Below are 15,892 nucleotides of genomic sequence, written 5' to 3'. Positions count from 1 at the left end.
TTTTCAGCCTATCAGAACATCCTAACAAGTGTGTCAGCCAATTAGAATATTCTACCATGTATCAACATATCAGAACATCCTAACAAGTGTGTCAGCCAATTAGAGTATCCTACCCTTTCCAGCCTATCAGAACATCCTAACAAGTGTGTCAGCCAATTAGAATATCCTACCCTTTTCAGCCTATCAGAAAATCCTAACCAGTGTGTCGGCCAATTAGAATATCCTACCAAGTAATCAGCCAATAGAACATCCTATACAATGTATCAGCCTATCAGAATATCTTACCCAGTGTATCAAACAATCAAAACATCCTACCCTGTATTGGTATATCAAAACATCCTACCCTGTTTCAGTATATAAAAAGCATCCTATCCAGTGTGTAAGCCAATTAGAATATCCTACCAAGTAATCAGCCAATCAGATTATCCTATCCAGTGTTTCAACCAATAATAACATGCTTCCATGTATCAGTCTATCAGAATATCCTTTCCAGTGCATCAGCCTATCAGAACATCCTACCCTGTGTCAGCCTAGCAGAGTATCCTTTATCAGTTCAAATGTATCAGAATGCTGTACCCTGTATCTGCCTTTTTATTCATCCAAGTCATTAAAAATATTGATCCTACATTTGTGTATACATGCATGCAGTGATGCACTCTGCTGTGATTCAGTGATAGATGTCATGCTGATAACTGTCAGTCAAAATGTATAACATCTGGTATTGGGGGCTAAGTATACTCAGATCAGCAAAAAAAAAACACAAAATTTTACTGGACTGCCAAATGAGCTTTGTATTGACAGCTTTAAATTTACAAGCCCCCTGAAAATTGTCTAGGTAGGTGTACTATGCAGATTTGCTTACATTGGTACCCATTTATCATAAACTGTAACTGCAATACATATATGACTATGTCAATAACAGTTTTGTATCAACAGTTTTCTTCCGTCATTATATCATTCATGTAACTCATCACTGCACATTGGACAGTTTCGTATTTTTAAGTAAACACACCTTTTTAATCAAAATCTAAATGCACAAAATAAGCAAAACTGCATAATGGTGAATCGGCATTGTTCAAAATCTTAGTTTGTAAGTTAAAGCTAAACGGTTCTTAAATGTGATCTATAAATGAATGACACACCATCTGCTGACTATGCTACAAGCCACGTAGAACGTAAACAATCTGGACCAATTTCGTCCTTGACGTTTTTTTAACGATTTCCGGGATTGCAACGCATATCGAACTCATAAAGGAAACCTACCTTCTGATCTTGGCGAAGAAAAAGCAGAGTCTTCTTTAGAAGGTGATGACATTCTCACTGTATATCAGAATCGACTGTGAACGGCAAATGATAAATCCGGAAATGGCTTCGGGAAGATTGTTTTTCTCCGAGAATGGCGGAAGATGACGTCATTTCCACCATAATCTCAAAAAGAAATTACCATTTTATTACATAATTTACACAGAATTTTTTAAAATGAAGTTTGTATTTCATTATACGTAATATCATTTTAAAAAATCATTTGACATTGATTACTCTTTCATAGTGTCCGTTTGTGAATTTATCATTACTTTGATGGCTTGTTCACTCTTGGTCTCGTGAACGTTTTACCGGTAGTCACAGCTCGCAGATCAACAAAGCTCCATTCTAACAAAGTACAGTTGCTCGTTCTCATTTCAACGTCATGGCGTTAAACAGAAAGGGAAATGTGAGTGTAGTTTCGGTTATTTTCCGTTTAAATTCTTCAGTCGATTTTCAGATCATTTGTTTGAAGTACCTATTATCTTGAGAGGCATACAGTTGGCATGTACGCTTTGTCAAAAGTTAAAACAAAAACTGTTTTGTCTCAATTGTCTGCCTGTTCATATTTAATTGTGATCATACATTGTGGGGGATGAAAATCACCATGCCATTCTTCAACAATAGTATCCCTTCTGGGATTCCTCCTTGGGATTTATCGGACGTTTTATGATATCCCCCGCTATCAGACTCTATTATTATTTCTTTTATTTCCTCCAAGTGTGAAGAACATATATACATTGATATTGTAGAACATAATTGTGCGTTTGTACATACAAATACACATAAGAAGCATTTAAATTAATGCAATGTAAATAATAAACAGTGAATTTATGTACGCATAATATATATATACAACAACTCCTAAAGTTAAGAAAATAAAATTATTTAAGGTAATCTTTACAGTTAAATCCAATACATATTACAATCATATAATTTAAGACGTGAATATTTCACTTTGAAGTCAAAATGACCCAACATTATAATTAAATAGCATGGTAATGTTGTATGATTCTGATGATGAAAGCTATTGAATTTAATCTAAAATCCTCTTGTTCAAATGGGGACATATTGTAGTTGACAATACCCCTGAGAAGAACATGTATTAATTGATAGTTAGACAATTCATTTAAGGTAAACTACAAAATCTATGTCTTTCACTGTGCTGAGAAAGCACCAGAGCTGGTTTCATAAACTTTCTGTGTGAGAGCATTCAAGCATGCTGGCAATCAAGTTAGGTTGACCTATCTCTTTTTGCACTATGCCAGCCAAGACATTTTTTTCTTTTCAGAAATGCAACAGTTATGGGTTATTAGAAACAAATTTGCTTTTCTAATCAAAACCTTTTTCATGGTGTTTGAAACTTCAGAAAAAAGGTGTATGGTCTACAAGTAATACATTTATAAAGTTACCTGTGAAACATTTCCTACTTGAGTATATCTTAAATCATTACCACTTATATAGTCATTCATTATGTTATGTTACACTTATTTTTTCATTTTCAATATTGAAAATTACTTTAAAGTTGTACATAATTAATCTGATTGGTATTAAAATCTATTTATAGTTACATGTAACTTATTGAACAACGTTCATTGTTTTAGGTTCGCTTGCCTCCAGAGGTCAATAGGATCCTTTATGTGAGAAATTTACCATACAAGATAACCGCAGAAGAAATGTATGATATTTTTGGTAAATATGGAGCCATTCGTCAGATCAGGGTGTAAGTATGATTTAACAAATAAAGATATTTTATAGGTACAGGATAGTAATTTCATGCTAAAAATATCATAAAAATTAACAAAAACTGCATTAACAGTAATCACATATTTCTGAGAATTGATCTTAATCTAAATATCTTAGCTTAATCACAAAGTTATGTTTTCCTGAACAGTAGATTGATTTTAATATATTTGGAAATTTTAATTTTGTTTTATTGACTTTCCGTAAGATACATGATTTATATATGCTCTGTTAGTAAAGAGCATGTACATGTATGTGGGATGGAACAAAGTGAGTTAAAATATAGTTGATTGGTATTGTTATCACATGATTTGTTATTTGGGCGAATAAAGAATAAAATGAGAAAGTAGGAATCTATTTGTTTCTGTTCGTTTACTGGTATTTCAAGTACAATGGAGTAGCCCGTACTTCGTTCAACAGTTATTGACCTTAAGAAAGTGATACATTGACCAGATTTGGCACTTTGAGTCAAAATTCAGATAAGCTGAAATATTTTTCATGGTCCCTTGAATTTCGAGATAACAAGTTTTGACTGTACCTGATTTGCTTTTTAAGCTATAATTATGTAAACATCATAATTTATGATTTAATCCTAATATGTAATTTTACACTTCCTTGCAGAGGGAATACCCCTGAATCAAAAGGAACAGCATTTGTTGTCTATGAAGATATTTTTGATGCCAAGAATGCTTGTGATCATCTCTCTGGGTTCAACGTGTGTAATCGATACCTAGTTGTGCTGTATTACCAATCTAATAAGGTAAACCTCCCAGTCTTCAGTGGATACTCAAAACAGGCATGAATAACTCTAGATCCCATCTTCGTCTCTGTGACTCTTCCTAGTGCCAGATGTTGTATTACAGATGAACGTCAGTGTTCTGGCGTTATGTCCTGCAACAGAGACATACAAAACTTCTTTTCTTTTTTTTTCCTAAAGAGGAGATCACTCAAATTGACTTTGACATCCTGGTCTTAGTCCAATCAACCTTGATCCACTGAGGTCTCTTTCTCTCTTCAGGTCATGATTGATTTACTTCCTGACTTTAACAGAATTTGCCTCCCAGTTACAGTTTTCAAGTTATTTCATGTAGTGATACAGTTGTTTTGAATTACTTTGATTATGATTATGCATCCCAATGATATTTATGTAGGATTTTGATCTTGGTAGTCATTAAATTGCTAAACAAAAACTTAACTTTGCATTGTTAACTTTGATATTATCTGATATGTATTATTAATCATTTATTAGAAAATCTTTCTACACAGTTTGTCAGTCTTCAGCAAAATCAATTATTCTAATAACAAGTCTTAAAGGTTAATTGTAAATGAAAGTTGTTGATCTTTCCTGATCAGGCATTTAACTGGTGTTGATACTAAAATTATGTGTTAGAGTGTGTTGAAGTTACATTTTCAAGTAGCATTGTTTTCATTTTATGACTGTTTAATTATTTATCATGTGTTTTTACTGTATTAATACTGCTACACATGGGCTATAAAATGTCATTGTTTTTTCTTTCAGGCATTCAAGAAATTAGATGATACAAAGAAGAAAGAAGACAATGACAGAATGAAACAGAAATATGGACTAAGTACCCCTGATATTAATAAAAAGTGAATTACGATCCACAACATTTTTGTCACATTTCACTGGAGTCCTGCTATTTTCATATACATTGTTTTATTGTTTGAGCAGAAAAGACAACATGTATTGATCTGTTTCTGGACATAATTATGAATTAGTTTAGAAAACTTTGATACGATTCCACAGCAAATTGTGGCATTATGGGAAAATAATTGTTTATAATATAACATGATAAAACATGTTAAACCTTGGAAAGAAATTCTTTTAGTGATTGCAGTAACTCAAATTCATTTTATTAACTATTCACAACTGTTAAGTCTCAGATTAGCTCAATGATAAGCCAAATGAGGTTCATATTTTAAAAAAACTTATCTGGCTATTGTGTATGCCTGGGCTGTCAGTTAGTGAATAGATTGTTGACCAGGACTTGTCAGACAAATTTAAGATTGCTGTGGTGAAAGAATGTTGTGATGCCGAGTAGGAGTGGAAGGAGAGTGTATGCTATATTGTGTATGGTAGAAAATGAATACATATTTTATATTTGTTCTGTCTAATATCAGTCTGGTTGTTATTTCCCTTTGTTCAATCATAGCAAGTACAGTGATTAAGAAAATTCCGATTTCATTGATACTGTAGTCAATTATCCTCCTCCTCTATCTCTAAACATTTTTTTTTCATTCATATCAGGTACACTAATTTTAATTGCACTAGTCAATTAATCTAAATTTTTCCAGAAACTATTGAGTACAGTGTATAACCAAAAAGAAGTTTAGAATTTTCATAATACATTTTGGGGTTAGTTGGATTGGGAGCAGTTGTAATTGACTACAGTATTTCTTGTGTAGATTGATCCATTTCAAGTGATCAATCTCAAAAACTTTTAATAATTTTCAAATTTGATCTTTGAATGCATTTTAAAAGAAAAAAAAAGAAAAATCATGAATACTGAAAATAGGACATATATTTTAAAGCTGGATAAATAGATACTGAAAAACTACAGATTAAATGATTACCACTCTGCTTTACATGATGTACAGGAAATTGTGGTATAAAATCCAAATATTAGAGTCTGTGTCCATTTACTTGTAATAAATGCACACTTATATTGTGCTTATGATACTTATTATAAGGTATGGAATTTGTGCTTTGTTCCTTATTGTTCAATGACAAACCTTAATTGGAAATGTTTTCGTCAGAATCACAGCTGACACATTTCGTAATATTTCATCATCTGATTTCTTTTTTGGAAGAAGCACAACCAGCTCAGTGTGTATATTTTCTCAGGAGTTTTCTTTGTGCACAAACTGGTACAAAAAATACATTTAATATCACTTTGTAAAATACTTTTATAGCAACATTAAACTTTTGAAGATTATTTCAAATATTGTTTGCGTATTTTATGATCTGGTTTTAATGAAATACTTGGGGCCATGCTATATAAACATCTATGTAACAGAGACCATAATTTATATCAATACCTCTGCTGGGGATCAAACCTCTTGCCTACTAGTCTTCACTCTCCAGACAAATGATATATTACAGGCTAGTTCATAACTTACAGCTTCAAACTCAAGTGAATAGTATAGTTTGGCAATGCTTTCCTGTTATATAGTGTTATATAGCGTTAAACAGCAAAATTCCATGATCTTTTGGTTCTGCTCCGAAAATACCAAGAAACATGGATCCTAGAAAAAAAACTAGTTTATCTTCCAAATAGCAGAGATGTATACATGGAAAGTTGTCTTTACCTAGATTTTCAAGAAGAGATGGAATTGAATTTCAACTGAAATATCCTTGGAGCTGAAAACAACTGAACATGACAGTTTCTAATAATGCTTTGTGAAAACCTTAAAGTTGCCAATTAATCAGGTAAGGAACTTGATAGTGAAATACATATGCAATGGTGTGAATAGAAAATAAATCTGTTGAGAGGTTGATGAGGTATCATATACACAAGTATTTTAGCCCTCCATCATCTGATCTTGTAGGTAGTGGGCTGCTCAAATTTCCCGTCATCAATTGCCACTCTGTCCAAGTTAATGCTATTTCTTGAAAAATCATACGTGAAGACTTCTTAATCAAATTTCATGTAAACTTTCCACTGTTCCTTGTTATTTTGGAGAGATGGGAAAGAAAAAAATGGCCGACACTGGGGGCCATATTTGATTTTAATAGTTGAAAGTTTGTTAATGTGGTTTCTCGGAATGTTTTGGATTGAAATTTCTCCATTTTTGCTTCTTTGTAGATTTCCCCTGGTCCCTAGTTGTTCATGTTCATTTTTTGGACTAGTTAGAAGCAAATGACCATATTCATATTGGAGTTTGAAAGTTTACTTCATATGTGACTTTCCTTCAGTTCCTGGTTGTGCATTATTTATTTTTGAAAGGCAAAATGGTAGACATATTAGATTTTGTTTGTTTGTGATCACTATCTAAGTCCTGCATCACAAGACTTTAGCATAACATAATGGCTGATACCTGGGCATCTTGTAAATAGTTTCACTATACCTTAAGAGAAGTTCTGGATGGATCATTTACATATTTGTTGTGTAGGTTCCACTTGGTTACTTATGTGTCCAAAACAAGATTCCGTTTAGATTTCTTGTCTTTAGACCACCATATATGATGGTTGGCTGTTTAAATCACCCTTCGACAATTTAATCTTTAACAAAGTTATGTCTATTTCTTAAGGACTTGATGGATTTTTATCAATTGCCATATGTATCGGCTCTTCTCAGCATCCTGTTTTGCATTTTCAGGTCTACTGACTATAGGTCATAAGATGCATTGCAATTATTGTCGTCAGTCGTGTGTTATCTTTTCCTTGTGAAAACTTGAGTAAATGTGAACCCATTTTGATAAAACATGGTTGAAGCCTCATATTAATAATATTTGGACAAGTTCGATAATACCATATCCTTGCGAGCATGATAATCTGAGTAAATATGAACAGATTTTAATGAAATTTTGTATGCAGCCTTGTATCAATAAGATCTTGGATGAGTTTGACAATACATTCATTAGAAATTAGTCTGGTGACTTTGAGCCCATGGGCCTAGTGTTCAATTGGGGATGAATTGGGAAACAAAATGGCCGACATGTGGCCATCTTAGATTTTGACATTTACAGTTACTATTGCACTTTCTTAAAAAGTTTTAGATGAATCATTCTCAAGATGGATCTCCTTTTTGACAGGAATTAATTAAAAACAAGTTCTAATGAAAGACTAAAAGGGACATTCCTCCTATGAAACTAAGTAAAAATAAAACTAGGGAGACAAAAATTAAGCTTTTAACATTAATACAGCAGTCAAAGTCTTAAAAAAAACACAAAGTTATTGGAGTATAAAACATTTGAAATTCTTAATTCTGCCCACATTATAAAGATACTTAGGTGATACACGATACCTGTATTTGTAGTACATTTCCATGCTTACACGATACCTATATTTGTAGTACATTTCCATGCTTACATCATTACTGATAGGCAAGGTGATCCTATTCTACAAATAAACTTAGTTAATATATGCTCACTGTGAGCATGTCTGCTATTCAAATGTTGGAATGTCCTTTTAACTTGATAAAACAAATGAAATGATGAACAAGAGGCTTAAGTGCCTTAACAATCACCTGATTCCAAAGACTCACCAGGGAGAAGGGTTATTTTTTCTACTTTAAATGAAATCTTACTGAGAAGCTGTTTTCCATTATGCAGAGAGAAGTTTTGATGAGGAGTAGGAAACTTTAACAAGTGTTACCTATTTTTTGGCAGTAAAGTTGGAGCTTAATCCCATTGGACGAACTAGAGAAGAAGTTTGAAGTGTCAAAAGTTTACGCATGGCGTACGGCACACACTGACGGACAAAGCACAATGGCTATAGGTGACCATGACCCTTTGGGTCAGATGGCCTAAACATATAACAACAAGCAAATCTTATACATATTTATTATGGCATTTATATAATATTATAAGTAGTACAAGAGCTATCACGAAATGTGCAAGTTTCAGCTGTCTTTCTTTGCTTCTGTTGATGGTTTTGTCTCTGGCGCCGATTTCTAAAAAGGAACAAAAAACTCATGAACATTAAAATCAGTTGAGTGCTATTTAAGCAGTTCCAAAGACAACGGGATAAAGAACAAAAAAAAAATAGGAGATTGCAAAAAGAATTTGAAATATGTTTTCTTTCCACACATCACCTATGACTGAAACAGATAAAACAACTTGCCTTTTCTGTGGTAAATGATAGATCTTCAACACTTTTTTCTGTAAAATACAAAAGAAGTGAGGATAAGAATGTTTTTAATCTTTTAATCATTCATACATAGATTAATTATTAATCATACATGTATATTTTGTGTAAACTATGACAAACCATCACTCTTTCATTGTGGTATCAATTTGAACATTTGCACCTCCCTGCACTTGCACAATTTAAGTCAGGTGATTCCTGACCTGTTATAATTACTGTATTTTCTGAGGGGTTTGAAACTACACATCTACTATAATTGTTCAAAGTATCATCTCAATCTCAAGAATGTTTTAATATTAATTATCTTGGTCATGTCTATAATACAGTGTTTAATGATATTCAAGTGAGAAACTTTATTAACTTACTAATTTTATCGAAAATCTCTCCAGCCTTATTCTGCGGCTCCCAGTAGTAGATATATCCACCCAGTGCTGCTCCACTGATCGCCAGCAATGCTTTTGTGATTTTCCCTCCTATGTAGAAAGACACACTTTACAATTTCTTAAGGATCAGTCTGTATATTTAATTCAGTTTTAATTTACCCATGTAACTGTCACAATGTTGAGACAGTATTTTTTTTTTCATTCTTTGTCAAACATTTAACATATTTTAAAGAATTTAATTTTTTTTTTACCCCACAAAGTATAAAAAAAACTGTTTGTTTTGGTACAGTATAGTATGACACAAACTTAATGAGCAAATAAATGGCTGCATAAGGATGATAACACGCTGGGGTATCTACCTCTGATACCAAGAAGCAATCCACCGGCAGCACCACCTACGATGGACGCAGGGCCGTAAGGGTCATCCTCAATCATCTGGACAGATGCTGAAGAAACAAAGATGTAATTCTAAATATATCACTGACAATCAATCTAACTAAATAAGACTTGTGATTTCTGCTTCTATCTGATATGCTGCAGTACAAGATCTTGTATTGAAGGATATTGCAGAGGAGCAGATGTTACAAGTCTAATATTAAAATGAAGGTAGAGATGAATGGACAACATCCGTTGGAAGATATCAGTAAATTTTGTTAGCTGACATGTTTTGGCATACTAGGTATGTGTGTACACCTTTATCTGATCATTCCTCTTTAAGTTTCAATGATTCTCTTGTCTGAGCATAGTTCTTAAGCACAATATTCTCATTTTTTTCATCAATGTCATTGTAAAAATTGTTATTATTTTGCCTATACATCATCAAACAAGTTAGAATTATCCCTTTGTTTACATGTCCATTTTGTCTTGTTGCTTGTGAGTAATACTAAGAATGAATAATTTTTTAATTATGAGACAAGTGTAAGAAGTACATAAATTCAAATGAGAACAGAAGTAAAATAATTGTATTGAAAATCCAAGTTCTGTCCTTCAGAAAGACCAATCTGGAGGTAATGCTGAGCCATAACAAGGAATCCTAGACTGATCCTAGCAATGTCCATCAGATAGTTACATTGTCTTATGCCCCCACCTACCCGCCCCCCCAACCTCCCCCCCCCAAAAAAATAAAAAAAATTCTCCTTCTTTTATTAAGACTGTTTCATTGATAGTATTATCAATAGTGTATGAACCATGAGTCAAATCTGACTGATCACTGGAGAATCCCATCAAACACCTAAATTCATCAATTTACTTCAAAATATCCACAAGGGATAAAAAAAAAAAAAATTAATTCCAACCTAGATCAACCCTAATAGATAGATGAGAAGGATAAATAATTACTCATTGTGTGAGCATATCCTGTCTGTCCAATTTCTTTCGCGCGTTCGCTCCCAGCCTGTATACAATAGAAGCAAATTATTAGCAGATATATTGAATACAATTATATATAAATGTCACCTGTTTGGAATTTCTATATGAGAGATTGAATTTGTTCAAAACTTCAAGCCTCATTGCATCAATTCAGTCCTATCTTTAAAAAACTCATACCTAAAACCAGGATATTTAAAGCTGCTCTTTCTAATGAGCCGATCAAACGCTGTGATTGTACTTGTGAACAATTCAGAAGATCGCCAGGCATTTTTTGTCGTAAATAGGATAAAAATTCTTGAAACTTTGTCCTGAACTGGAAAGGTAGTCAAGCACTGTGCTTATCCCTTAAAAAGTAGATGGGGCATCATATTACATTGAAAAGAAAAATATATTGGTGATTCTATTGTTGTATAAAATGGTATTACTACCGATGAAGGGAAGGTGTGAACGACACACTTACTATAGTATTGAACAAAGTATTGATACTATTGTATTGAAGTATTCAAATAATCGAGTCAAGTATACAACGACCTCTGTGATTGGTCGGGGGCGGAGTTTAGACAACCTGAATAGTTGATCTGACACCCAATTTGTTCCGGTAGGCGGAGTTAATGTACACTACCAGTTACATAACAATTACTAAGTAATCGCTGGAAAAATGTCCGACGACGGCAACAGTACGCAAAATTTTCTTTGACGAAATTATGTCCGATACGAACGATATAGGGAATCCTGTTTTTGTACAAGGCGATGTGGTTGTGATGGATAATTGTGGATTCCATCACCATAGACAGGGAGAGCGCATTTTAAGAAATATGCTGAAAGAATATGGCGTGTCCCTGGTTTTTCAGCCGCCTCATTCCCCGGAATACAACGTAACTGAATATGTATTCAATGTCATGAGACAGAGGCTTCGGGCAAATACCCGACTTGTGTCAGAATTTCTGGAACTTGCAGTAGTAAATGCTCTAGATATTCCGCCCAACCAACTTCAAAGTTTTTTCACAAGTTGCGGATATGTATAATTTTCGATGGAAAGATAAAAAATAAAATAAAAAATATATGGGACCACAGAATTCCTTTATTTTTTAATGCAGTATGAATTATCGGCATATATCAGGAGGTCCCAGGTAATTCGTAATTCTTTGTTACATATAATAGAGCTTGGGCTTAAACCGAAATATTTTGAGCCAACCCTCCCCCCCCCCCCCCCCCCCCTTTCAAAAAAATAAAAAATAAAACTAGTACAGAATGACTATATGACTATATTCACTGTTAAGATGTTATGAATTCTCCGGTCCCAGTGATCTAACCTGTTGATATATATTTTGTACGTAAATTAGTTTAGTACTGAGTAACTTTCGTTTTCTCGTTGTACCATCGATGGAAAAGCAAGGTATAATTGGGTGTAGAACGAAACAAATGGGACAACCCAATTAGGTCTGATCTGAAGCCACCTGTGACTTGGACTCTTCCAATTAACCTCTCACGACAGTCGAGTGTTTGTAAAATGCCGATGTCTGCACAGTATTTTTTCACCTGGCTCCACCCACAATCGATCTAGACTTGGCTCTGCCAATCAGAGAGCTTGTTGCATAAATTTAAGGAATTCGATTGGTGAAGTACTTCAGTACAATACTATCAATACTTTGTTCAGTACTACAGTACTTGAAACGTTCACACCTTCCCTTCATCGGTAGTAAGAGCTTCAGAGTGTCATCAGTATATGAAACATATGACACTATGTAGACCATGTACACTATGGATAAAATGGAAACTAAAAGCTGTGTTCATTAGACAGATGATGAATTCATGAAATCTTAGAAAATATATTCAGTACTGATTTTGACCTGATAACACCACTAACCTTGACATATTTCATCCCTGGTAAAATGGCACGGGTTAAAGGGGACACCCATCCCCGTAGTGTTCTTGTGATTTCGCCAGCATGGTCCACCTCTTCATACTTCCTTGGTTCAGGATTATTGTATAATGGCAGCTGAAAAACAGCACTAGTTATAGTTCTACATCTCCAATAAAATTATACAAGAAAGACACTCAAATGAATTGCACTTTTCAATACAAACTTACAATAATATAGCAGTAAAAAAAATTAATTGAACTTCATACAACTATTGAACCTGTTCTTCATGTACATGGGACCTACAACAGCCTATATGCTATAGTATTTAATCTGTCCTACATGTACATGGGACCTACAACAGGTTATATGCTATAGTATTTAATCTGTCCTACATGTACATGGGACCTACAACAGGTTATATGCTATAGTATTTAGTCTGTCCTACATGTACATGGGACCTACGACAGGTTATATGCTATAGTATTTAATCTGTCCTACATGGGCATTGGACCTACAACAGGTTATATGCTATAGTATTTAATCTGTCCTACATGGACATTGGACCTACAACAGCCTAAATGCTATAGTATTTAATCTGTCCTACATGTACATGGGACCTACAACAGCCTATATGCTATAGTATTTAATCTGTCCTACATGTACATGGGACCTACAACAGCCTATATGCTATAGTATTTAATCTGTCCTACATTTACATGGGACCTACAACAGCATATATGCTATAGTATTTAATATGTCCTACATGTACATGGGACCTACAACAGCCTTTATGCTATAGTATTTAATCTGTCCTACATGTACATGGGACCTACAACAGTCTATATGCTATAGTATTTAATCTGTCCTACATGGGCATTGGACCTACAACAGGTTATATGCTATAGTATTTAATCTGTCCTACATGGGACCTGGGACCTACAACAGCCTATATGCTATAGTATTTAATCTGTCCTACATGAGACCTGGGACCTACAACAGCCTATATGCTATGTATTTAATCTGTCCTACACCAACATTGGACCTACAACAGCCTACATGCTATAGTATTTAATCTGTCCTACATGTACATGGGACCTACAACAGCCTATATGCTATAGTATTTAATCTGTCCTACATGGGAGCTGGGACCTACAACAGCCTATATGCTGTAGTATTTAATCTGTCCTACACCGACAAGGGACCTACAACAGGTTATATGCTATAGTTTTATATCTGTCTTAAATGGGACTTACAACAGGCTATAAACTCTATTTTTAATCCGTCATACATAGTCATGGGACGTTCAGTAGGCTACAATGTCTATGCTATTGTTTTGATCCATCCTTCATTCCTTATATTTTACATAAATTCATACGGCTTTGAAGTATGCACTCTTTTAGAACTTTCACGTGTCTTATCCTTTCTAACCTGAAAATTATAGACCACATGTACCAGTATTTCATACCAATCTCTCCCAACAATAATGTTGTTAACTAAAAATAGTGAACTTACCTGTGATATCTGAATGCCCTCTTTAGTTGACCCTGCTTCAACCTGCCAAGACAATGTGTTGTAATGTATAACATGTATATCTTTCTGACAGTGTCACTGATTTTTTCAAAAGGATCAACTGACAGGGATATAAAGCACTGTATGTTCTCTAGGGAAAATAAAACATCTTTCCTCGACACTCATGCCTACATGTTGAGACTTATTCCTATTTCCAAGGAGTTGTCATTCGTTTATTTCAGTACCTGATAGACAGATGAGCATATTGGACAATGCTGTTTACCAAGAAAACGACAATTAATATATGTATGCTGCTTAAGAAAATCTTTGAGGGAAACTGGCAAGAACACAAACTTTAGATTGAACATGGTGAACCTCTATCATGACAGTCTGAATTATTCTGATGTTCTGTTAAATTTTACATATCGGCTTGGAGTTTATCTATTCTAAGCTCATATAAAAAATGTTGATTGAACGTCAGAATAATTTGGACTACCTCATGAGTACCAAGTGTTGATTACATTGTTGTTTATTACACACTTTGTTGTGTAGTTTGTTGACTAAAAAGTGTGTGTGGTATTTTAGATAATGAATGGTCCAGGTGGTTTTTTAAAAGCGTGAAGAATTATTAACTCAATTAGATGTCACATTCCCCGTAGCAATGGTTAAATAGTGTTTACAAGAGGATGAAATTTATATGTCTGGTACACCTGAGGGAATGCTAATTTTGGATGATCCAGAAAATCAACAGGTAATATGTTGTGAGAGTTTTGGTCTATAATAGGCTGCTCTATAAAGCAACATTTCAATTTATTGTGTTACTTTATAACATTTGTAAGAACACCTGGCAAAATTAATCAAAATCCAATTGCAATCATTCCTATTGTAGGAGTAACAAGGATTTTAAATAATTAATTTGCTCTAATTTCCATATCGGGTTCCAGGTGTGGAGACCTAATGTTTACACAAAATTCCCTTTCACACAGCAATGCTTCAGAACAAATTTGGTCAAAATCGAATAATTCCTACAGGAGTGCTATATTTCCCCGTCTTTATTTATTCCCCTTTCTGGCTTCCCCTAAGTCTGCTTCTGCCTTTTGGTCAAAATCCTGCAAGCCGTATGTCATTAGTAGCGATTTTAGGGGGGACTTTGGGGACGGACAACGGACGCCGCGGTATGTCATAAGTCCACTTGGCCTTTTGGACCATGTGAGCTAATAGCATCTCTTTCAGAAATTAGTAAATTCACTGCTGGCGCTTATGCCACCCGAAGTAAATTACTTGTACTTTCAGTTCACTGGACCAAATATATAGTTATCTTTCAACAAACCACTTTCGCAATGCAATTAGTGCACGTCCTGATAGAGTTATTTCAAGTCAGTATGAATAAAAGTGATGTCAGAAGCATAAAAAGAAAATATTAAGAAATAATGAAAGTTAATCAGTCGGCTAGAGATCAAATGATGTCACCTTCGCCATCTTGCCGGTTCCGTCTTACTACTTACCAACAAGACACAACAAAGAAACTTTATAATGTCCGACAAGGACTTAAGGGACAGACAAGAAGAAATAACGACCAAAACAAAGAAAATACATCAAAGAACAAACGAGTAGAAGAAATGCACTTCATATTTATGATAAAACGTTTTATCAAACTTATATAGTAGAAATGATAATAATGGGATAAAATGTGGACACAGAAAACAACGTAATAACTATGTTTGGTTGATAAATTATACCAAGTTTTAGAAAGATTGATAACAACAGCAACAAAAAAGGAAAGAAATCATTGGACAAAATTAAATTGCTAATAGTCAGAGTAATAACTTATTGAAAGTTATACAGAATAATTTTTTTGAAGTTATCAAAATTTTTTTTTTTCTGTTTTTAATC

General features: G+C 34.0%; 2 protein-coding genes across 2 annotated transcripts; one reads left to right on the top strand and one right to left on the bottom strand.

Annotated features, from left to right (window-relative positions):
• Positions 1–1,673: 1,673 nt before the first annotated feature.
• On the top strand, positions 1,674–6,002 carry LOC132557223 (splicing factor 3B subunit 6-like). The gene is made up of 4 exons (XM_060221719.1): positions 1,674–1,711; positions 2,907–3,025; positions 3,667–3,805; positions 4,565–6,002. The coding sequence occupies exons 1-4, from the start codon at positions 1,688–1,690 to the stop codon at positions 4,658–4,660; spliced, it is 378 nt and encodes a 125-aa protein (XP_060077702.1). The 5' UTR covers positions 1,674–1,687; the 3' UTR covers positions 4,661–6,002.
• Positions 6,003–8,557: 2,555 nt separating this feature from the next.
• LOC132557229 (uncharacterized) lies at positions 8,558–15,485 on the bottom strand. Its single transcript, XM_060221725.1, has 8 exons — positions 15,470–15,485; positions 14,003–14,044; positions 12,494–12,625; positions 10,597–10,651; positions 9,618–9,704; positions 9,241–9,348; positions 8,852–8,889; positions 8,558–8,681 (listed from the first exon to the last, which is right to left on the bottom strand). Exons 1-8 carry the CDS (start codon positions 15,476–15,478, stop codon positions 8,631–8,633), a joined length of 522 nt encoding a protein of 173 aa, XP_060077708.1. The 5' UTR covers positions 15,479–15,485; the 3' UTR covers positions 8,558–8,630.
• Positions 15,486–15,892: the final 407 nt, after the last annotated feature.

The sequence above is a fragment of the Ylistrum balloti genome, unplaced genomic scaffold, assembly GCF_031769215.1.
Source record: "Ylistrum balloti isolate Yb309-2 unplaced genomic scaffold, AGI_CSIRO_Ybal_v1 Utg370646, whole genome shotgun sequence".
Classification (NCBI taxonomy): Eukaryota; Metazoa; Mollusca; class Bivalvia; order Pectinida; family Pectinidae; genus Ylistrum; species Ylistrum balloti.
The sequence above is the reverse complement of the archived record's forward strand: the minus strand, read 5'-3'. Positions and strand labels throughout refer to the sequence as shown.

Excerpts from the sequence above, each read along its gene's own strand:
- LOC132557223 (XM_060221719.1), top strand. The coding sequence starts at position 1,688 with ATGGCGTTAAACAGAAAGGGAAAT. Across the intron at positions 3,026-3,666 it reads GCCATTCGTCAGATCAGGGT|AGGGAATACCCCTGAATCAA; the intron begins GTAAGTATGATT and ends ACTTCCTTGCAG. Across the intron at positions 3,806-4,564 it reads TGTATTACCAATCTAATAAG|GCATTCAAGAAATTAGATGA; the intron begins GTAAACCTCCCA and ends TTTTTCTTTCAG.
- LOC132557229 (XM_060221725.1), bottom strand. Across the intron at positions 12,626-14,002 it reads AGGGCATTCAGATATCACAG|CTGCCATTATACAATAATCC; the intron begins GTAAGTTCACTA and ends GCTGTTTTTCAG. Across the intron at positions 9,349-9,617 it reads ATTGCTTCTTGGTATCAGAG|GAGGGAAAATCACAAAAGCA; the intron begins GTAGATACCCCA and ends CTTTCTACATAG.